The following is an 8,875-nucleotide window of genomic DNA, read 5'->3' as shown; positions in this document are numbered from 1 at the left end:
AGGCAAAGGAAGCAAAATGTGAGTTTCATTTTATCTCTATCAGGCAAGTTAAGGACTTGGGTCAAATCCATAAAAATTTATGCAAACTCAAAAAGTACCCAAGGATCACGGACTTTGATTGATTGATTGTATGATGTTGAACATCCTCTCGAGAATTTTTCACTCATATGGAGACGCCACCACTTGCTGGTGGAGAGCTGAATTTTTGTCCTTTACTCAGCACTCAGGGCCACTAAGCAGTGAGGGATCTATTTTGTGCCAGCACCTGTCTGCTACATGGGACCTCAGTTTATATGGTCTCATCCAAAGGACCTGTCTCCACATCCCACAGTGGAATTCGAACCTGCGACATAAGGATCGACTCCTTTCTTCGTTATTCTGGAACAGATGTTCTAACCACTGCGCCGCGCGGGAGACTTAAGGAACTTAGATGTTTAAGGAGTATATGGTTAATGTGTTAGGTAAATTGAACTTTTTACATATAACTGTGCCTAGCTTGTATCAGGCATTTTTTACAATTAGGGAATATATCTAAAAACTGCATCAAAAGGTATTTTTCTCGTTTTATTGATTGCTGTATGGACAAAGAAACAAATAAATGGGGAAGTTTCAAAGTGACGAAGATTAATCAGCTTGGGTTACAATTACTCTTACAAAGCTTGTCTGAATACACGAGAGATCTTGATTTAGAACAATAGGTAAATGACCTCAAAGAAGCACAATAAATTCAACCTGTGTGTGATGACAAACCATTGGAGGTGAATACAATCTTCTAACGAAAGCATTCAATTAATTCAGTACACTGTGAGTATTATAACTTTGTAACAAACAGCAAGATATGCATGTTGTCAAAATTTTATTAAATCCACAGACATGTCTAGTTTTTTAAACAGACTGGTATACAAATTAAAGACTTCAGATTGGTTCAGAATATTGCAAAAGACAGTGATGAAGATTCATATAAACAAACAAAAATTCATTTTAGCTCAAAATACAAAAAAAAAAATGATTGTAACAATAATTCAGTAGTCATTGATCATGGAATACTTATTAGTTCTGTTTTATAACTGTGATGATACTTCAGTTGAATTATTTTTTTTTTGTCTGAAGACTCCAGAGATCCGACATTACATCCCCCTCACTGTTTGTTCATTTTATCTGCAAAGAGAGACAACTTATATTAGAGTTGATCATTTCATAGACTTTCACCTTAGATTTAAATAACTGATAGATTCAAAATATCCAAACATATGCACAGATATCACAGAAAGACTATCATAAATTAGGATAATTTTTTCCTGAATAATGAAAAATTACTTCTTTTTTTTAATTCTATAAATGGCTAGTTAGTACATGTATCAGTACAGTATTTGCTTCATACAGTGATCATGTCTAACTGTTAAAATCTTCAAGATATTCTTGTAAAATACATTTACTAGTTCAGTAAATAATTTCATTGAATTCAGATTTTAAAAAAGGGTGTGTTTTGATGATGCCCCTATGCTGAAGCCTTCAACTGGACATTCAGATATATCGATGGCATATCACTTTCAATCAATAATGGTACTTCCATTCTTATGTTGATACAATATATCCTGGTGAACTTAAAATAAAAGATACCACAGAGTCTAATACATCCTTTCATTTGTGGATATTTTACTAGAAAAAGAAATTAATTGTAATCTAACAACAAGCTTCATGATAAACATGATGACTTTAACTTTTCAGTTGTCAACTTCTCTTATACCTATACAGGGTTTATATCTCTCAAATGATTCAATAACCCAGAGCATGCTCTACATATAAACAATTTGTTAAACAAGATAAGTTATTGCCAAACAAGTTGATGAAACAAGAATAACAGCATCATCATTTTATAAGCTCTATGATCAATACAATAACCATGTCAACAAATACAATTTATCATTTACTCAAATGCTGATTGACGTATTTCATACTAATTGTTAAACCATCATTTACACACTGAATTGTTGACAAATTTTCTCAGTTATTTTCCAGTCATGATAAGGAGCACAAAACAATGTGACTGGTCAGCAGGGAATGCTCACTCTTCCATGGCACCTGATTCCACCTCTGATGTTTTAGAGGTTTTTGTTTGTACTGCTCCAAAATTTGTATTGCTTGGAATACATATAACTCAAGAGTTCTCCATCAAAGCTTAATTTTTAATGGGCAGAGATTGTCAATTGCAGAAGCAAGTCCTTTGACCAAATTGAAGAAACAATTTGAAGCTTCTTCTTCAGTATAAATCTGAGATATTCCTGTTTATGTACTAATGTAATCTAGAATTTGAAGAAGCCAGCTTCTGTCTTAGAAGTTGATCCATAAATGTGACATTTAGGGATCTTACACCTGATTTGTTTGAACTCATAAAAATGTGCACTGCAAAATTTCGTATTTAATTATCTATTTATAGTAAGAACTAATTGGCCTATATACCTTAGCTGACCTATACAGATGTATACAAAACCAGAAGTTGATAGGATTCATTTTAGAATTACAGAATAAATGTTGCAATATTATCTGAGGTGTAAGAGCATGGTTATTAATTTATTACTATGATATTGACAGTAGTGAAGGAAAAACTTCATGAGTACTGTGCAACAATATATTCAAGAAGTGGAGTGAATCAGATGTGGATATTCAAAAATTCCAAAGAACTTTTGGACAATTTGAAATCACAAGATTTTACCAAAATCAACAGCTTAAAAACTTATGACTTTTTAACTTTATACACAACCATTTCCCACAATTAATTCACAATAAATTAAAGTCCAGGCTTTTTGATATCATTGACAGCTGCTTTTTCAATAAAAATGGAACTTGTAAATTTACTTACCTGGTCATTGGTCATTTGAAAAATTATTTTGTTAAAACACATTCTGATTGCACACACAAGTACTCTAATGTTGACGTCAAAAAGATGCTTGAGTTTCTGATTGACAGTATCTTTGTTGTTTTTGGAGACCAGGTCTTCCAACAATCTGTTGGAATTCCCATGGGTACCAATTGTGCTCTTTATTAGCAGACCTATTTTTGTATTCATATGAAGCAGAATTTGTGCAAAATCTTATGCATGAAAAGAAGAAAACACTTGCTTTGGCCTTCAGCTTGGCAGTTAGATATATCCACAACCTATTGTCAATTAACAATGGTAGTTTCCATTCCTATGTAGATATGATATATCCTGGTGAGCTTTAGCTGCAGAACTGTAACATTATGGTTTAATATATTAGTCTTTGACCATAATGCTACAGATCCTGTAATGCAAAAAATGTGCAATTTATGGCGCAAAATTTTTTGCGCATTGTTTGGGAGAATTTCTCCACTTTCCAACTTTGGTAAATCATCTACTTTTCACCACCTAATTCCAGACACATTCTTAAACCAATTTGTAGATTTCATCCTCCTTTCAACCCTTTATACCGCCTCTACATGCAATAAACTGGCTTGATTTGAATGCTCTGAGGGATTGCAGAAAATTCTAATTCAATCGAGTTTATCACTTGTAGAGATGACTATAAAGGATTGGGAGGTGTATAGAATATACTTATATATTTAAAAATGTGTCTAGAATTATGGAGGGAAAGATAGATGATTTACCAATGTTGGAAATTGGAGAAATCCTCACAAACAGTGTGCAAAAAATCTTGCGCCGTAAATTGCACATTCTTTTCATTTCAGGATCTGTAGTGTTACAGTCAAAAACAAATATATAAAACCATGTCAAATATGAAAGCACTATCTCTTCTCAGAAGTTATAAGGAAAAATCAACATTTTTGAAAAGTTGCTCAAATGTCAAGGTCAGGGGTCAAAATTCAAAGTGTATTTAGAAAGGATTTGTCACAGGCAATGTACATTTGTAATAAGAAAGCCTTATCTCTTCTTATCCAAAAGTAATGACCAAGGTCAAAGTTTTTGAAATGTAGGTCAAACTTCAAGGTCAAGGAAAGTGGGTCAAACATCAAGGTTGTGGAGTCAAAAAATCATAGTGTACTGATAGACAAGTGAGATTTAATGTTACCTCGCTTTTGCGAAAGCCGGAGACATTACTACCGGTATTTAAATTTAAGCAATTTTTTGTAGGAATACAAGGATTTTTAGTTAGCCTTCAATCAAAAAAATAAATTTTGTTTCTATACAAGAGCAATAAATCTGTTTGCTCTTTGCAATAAGTCTCTTTGCTTTAGCCCTGGCTATTAAGTATGAAGAAATTAAGTATTGTTAAATCAGCTAACAAATTGAAATTTTTATTCAAAGAGAAGCTATTAAATATTGATACTTTATCAGAATTTTGGTTTGGAATTTATGTTTGGAATTTAGGTTTGTGATGAACAGTTAGACTTTCAGTAAGGAATTTGCAGTCATTCTGAAATGACGAGTACATACAATGATTTTTCTCTATACTGATTGGCCTAATCCTCTTTTGATACATCTGGGTAATTCTGGACAGTTGTAAATTTAATACTTGTTTCTGTTTAAAGATTCTGAATGTCATATTTCAAACTTCTACATATGCTTTATACAATGTTCTAGGATACTAGCTGGGAGTGTTGATCATGACTAGATTATCTTGAGAATGGATTATCTTAAATACCAAGGATATGTCAAAGGAAGGTGGAAGCCACGACTTTTCATTCTTGATGTATTTTAAGGACAAATGATATGTTTCTCAATAATATATATTATTATAAAGCTAATAAATAGTCTGTAATAAAATACTACCAAAAATCTAGAGAATTTTAGCGTTCAATATTGAGACGTTTTATTAAACGCTGAGTTTGTATTACATATACGAGTATGCCTGAAACATTCTGAATACGAGCGTTCAATATTGAATGCCCCGTTGTAAACAAAAAAAAGCTGTCTGGTCAAATTCTCAAAGCTAAATTAAAGAAAGCCTTAAGGAAGTGGCATTTAGGTAAGATGAGTTTATTTTTACACAAAAATGAAATTATTTATTAAAAATTTAGTACATATTAGACCCATTCATTGAAACCTAAATAAGCAAATCATAATGCTCGGTAGGGTCATCGGAATGATGCAATATTGAACACTTGTAACACTCAGGACAGGCGTTAATTTGAATACCGATACTAAAGAATCATTGATTTGAGTTTTTTAGTTGGAATAATTATAAATTATGACGAAATGATTTAGCTATATAATAAATGAGCTATTGAACTTATATTGGTGAATATTGGCACTCATTGGCTGTACAAATGCACTCGCAAGCTCGTGCATTTGTACAGCCAATGAGTGCCAATATTCACCAATATAAAGTTCAATAACCCTATATTATACTGGAATACTGTTAGAATACACTGTTTTATAAAACAAATATTTCTCACAACCGATATGACGAGAGTTTCTAGTATATAGACTGAATTTTTTGGTGTGATTGGGGCTTCATATCTGACTTTTTAATTCCTATTTTTATTAATTTAATAAAACAATGGGGGTTTGTGATAAATATGTTTTTAATTAAAAAATACCAATTCACCTTTCCAGAATGTACAATAAGCTCTATACTGATGATATAATACTGATAATTATAATTTACTCATGGAGTACATAAAAATGAGTGATGAATATACTCGGAGGAGTTATAAAGCAGGTAGTGTTGAACAAATTTTGAAAAAATGATTTTGTGTCTGAACTATCTATAAATGACATCTTTTTTTTCAAAAATCAAATTTGGACCAATGATACGTTAGGTTATTTATATATGCTGGCCATAGATGCAGCCTTGACTGTCTATGCCCTGTTGACAACACTGCCAGACATAAGTGACCCTCTGGAGTTTCCCCTTGCTATTGTACTCCTCAACTCGTTCTTTTGTTCTAGGATGGTAGCAGCAAGCTTTCTTATGATTGTCGTTTAGCGTAAATAATTTCTGGCATCTAAGACACTTAGAAACTTTCCCACCTTTTGCTTTACTGATTTTTCGCTGACGCATTTCATCCAAGGATCGTACAAGAGAGCGGAAGGTGCAGGCTTTTTTGGACTCGTTGGGGTAGATCCGTTCCACACGACGACTCTCCCGTTCCTCCTGTCGGATTCTGCTGTCGGAGTACAGGATTTGTTTTGACCTTTTCCTGACCTCTTTGACTTGATCCAGGGAGCTTTTGACTACTTTCTCCCTTGGTGATTCACTGGTTTTGCCACTAACCTCCATTTTGCTTTGTGCCCAGGTAACAAACTTATCGTTTTCTGGGGTTTCCTCTTCCCCGTTCGGTAGCAGAGGCTTTAGTTTGAAGTTGTTCGAAATCATGGAAGCATGACTATATTTCATGCTTCCTTGAGAGCCTTTGCGATAAGAGTCCATCTGAGTCAAAGCATCCTGCAGAGAATTCTCCAGTTTCTTGGCACTATGTCTGATTTTGTGGAGTTTTTCCTCTGATATAGGAATGACAGAGTCAGGAGAAGAAGCAGTTTGCATGGAGGAAGGAGAACTTCTCTCTATTGGAGGCAGATGGCTGAATTTAGGCTTCTTGTCAAACAGTTCCACTTTCTCATGCCTAAACTCCTCTTGTGCCTGCCTGTGTTTGTGAAACCTCTCCGCCTCATCATTTTTCCTCATCAGTAGTTTCTTTAGTTTGAGGTTTTCGGCAGTTAGGCTGTTGTTCAGTGCCTCTAGGTCAGTCACTCGCTGGGAGAGACTTGAGAAGCTTTGTTGGGTAATCAGGACTTCCTTTTGTATGTGCTCTTTAATCATCTCACACAGGGATGAATTGTCATTTTCTTTTCTCCGTAGAAGCTCCACGCATTGTATTCTATCCTCTACCAAGTAGTTAATCAGATCTGTCAAACACTCAATGTAAAGTGGCAGGGCGTATTTAGGTTCTTTGTCGGCTATTTTGAGTAACTTGTCTTTGTCCATGTTGCAGCACTCTGAGATGATATGAAGCTGTTCCGCACACTGATTCAGGACTCCTTGTATCTTGAGAGCTTCTCTGCGATGACTCTCGATTTCCTGCATGGCCATTCTGACCTTGTACGCCCATCCCTCCCGTTCCTGCTGGATCATAGACCCCAACCAATGAGAGATCTCTATAATGCCCTCCTGGAAGGATTTCCCGTGGAGTTTTGGAGATTCCTCATCTAAGAATTCTGAGACGGCTTTCTGGATGTCATCGTCTGTCCTTAAGGCTGACCAGTGCTGGGAGGTGGGGCTCAGGAGGTTTCCTTTTAATGTTCCCATTCTGGGATGAGATTATCTTCAAACTTTGTCAAGTCACATCTGTAAAGAAAAGAATTGTCTGTTAAGTAAGACTAGCTGGTACAGTCCTTTAAGAAAATTCACTGTTGATTAAGAGACAGCAATTTGGGGTTAATTTGCTAGAGACATGCATAATTTATACAGATTAACATCCATATACAGACAAATTGACACCCTGTATAGATAACTTGTCGGCAGCCCAGCATAAAGTACATTTAAAGATTAACAGCCTTGTGATGAAATAAGATAGTTGGAAAACTTTGGTTATGGTTAGTTTGCCAAAATTAGTTGACGTGTGAATCTGCAGTGTCATACAAGAGCCATTGTGGACAGTTTAAAGTTAAATATCTGAATGATTTTTAAATGAAATGTATCAAGTATGCATTTGAATGATAATTGGTTATAAAATGTCTGTTTTGTTACGAAATGTTGGCAATTGTATGGAATAATTGACTTAGTGCTTCAAATCACTTTAAACAGAGAAATTTATGTGTTGGTTGAAATTAAACTCAATGACATTTTACATTGAAGGTTTACATTGTATGATATCAGCGCTCAAACATAATTTATGAGGAAATTCTCAAACTTTTTATAAATCAATATGCAAGGCATGTCTATGTAAAATTTGATGTTTGACTATTGATTTTCCAGGGGGGACGATTGTCTTTTTTGATAAATGGTTTCCATTAATGAAAGTCTTGCTATGTAACAATTAAATTCACTCTCTTAAATTTTAAGGTATGACAATTTTCTTTACAGTGTATAAAACTATCATACACTTGGCAGATTTAGGTTTGCATTTATCTTTGAGGAAATTGAAAATTAGGAGTTAACATCCTATATCAAATTATTAAATGATTTTCTGAAAAAAAATCATTTTCCCCCAAAGAATCTTTTTTTTTTACTTTTAATACCCTTTGTATTAACTCATATTCAAATAAAGGTAAAATAATAATAGATGTCTGAATTGAAAATTATTTCAACAACTCGTAAAATAAAATGCTTAATCAATGAGAGACAGCTATAATCTTCCCAATGTCAAAAATAAAAATCAATCCTCAAGTCAATATTTAACTAACAGATTACAATGTGAAGAATTTAACGATCCTTTAATTAGTTTAAAAATTACTTTACTAAAATAAACTTGATTATAAAACATAAGGATGATTATTAGACAAAGTCAAGTTATCTTATCTGCTATAAAGTCAGGAAAGTCTCTAAATCCCGGGGTCTAAGATAGATTCCGCAGACTAAAGAAGGCTCCAAAATCCCCATGAAAAATCGGCACTTGTTTTATTTGAGGGAACGATTTCTGTCAGGTGAAGATTTAAAGTCCATTGCGGCGGTTTATAACATTTCATCAGCTACATGTATCTCCAGTACAAGAGCTTTAATTCTGTTGACAAAGAGTCTTAGTGTATTGAATTCAACAGGTCGTTTTTGTTGTCCAAATGCAATCTCAATCAATTATCATTTAGAATATTTTTTGTTCAGTTCAATTGATTTTATTCTGCCCAGTTGCTCTCCTACAATGAACAGGGGGTTCATTTAGGACACAGAATTCACATTGTTCTAGTTTGTTAGGTATTAAATGTTAATAAAAAGTAATTTGTATAATTAGGCCCATTATT

At 33.9% G+C, this 8,875-nt stretch overlaps 2 protein-coding genes across 3 annotated transcripts in view; one reads left to right on the top strand and one right to left on the bottom strand.

Annotated features, from left to right (window-relative positions):
* Window positions 1-8,875, top strand: part of LOC134239164 (uncharacterized) — a 164,465-nt gene that overhangs the window by 132,982 nt on the left and 22,608 nt on the right. The window lies entirely within an intron of this gene.
* On the bottom strand, window positions 945-8,066 carry LOC134239121 (uncharacterized). 2 transcript variants are annotated; one of them, XM_062721282.1, is made up of 2 exons: window positions 5,951-8,066; window positions 945-1,158 (listed from the first exon to the last, which is right to left on the bottom strand). In XM_062721282.1, the coding sequence occupies exons 1-2, from the start codon at window positions 7,224-7,226 to the stop codon at window positions 1,139-1,141; spliced, it is 1,296 nt and encodes a 431-aa protein (XP_062577266.1). In that variant the 5' UTR covers window positions 7,227-8,066; the 3' UTR covers window positions 945-1,138. The 2 variants fall into 2 exon arrangements, with proteins under 2 accessions (XP_062577266.1, XP_062577265.1); XM_062721281.1 differs by lacking the exon at window positions 945-1,158 and having other exon boundaries at window positions 5,474-7,265; window positions 7,419-8,066.

Source organism: Saccostrea cucullata, unplaced genomic scaffold (assembly GCF_032062105.1).
Source record: "Saccostrea cucullata isolate Sc308-1 unplaced genomic scaffold, CSIRO_AGI_Scuc_v1 ctg457, whole genome shotgun sequence".
Lineage (NCBI taxonomy): Eukaryota > Metazoa > Mollusca > Bivalvia > Ostreida > Ostreidae > Saccostrea > Saccostrea cuccullata.
This window is presented reverse-complemented; position numbering and strand designations above follow the sequence as displayed.

Coding starts and splice junctions, on each gene's coding strand:
- LOC134239121 (XM_062721281.1), bottom strand. CDS start 7,226: ATGGGAACATTAAAAGGAAACCTCCTGAGCCCCACCTCCCAGCACTGG.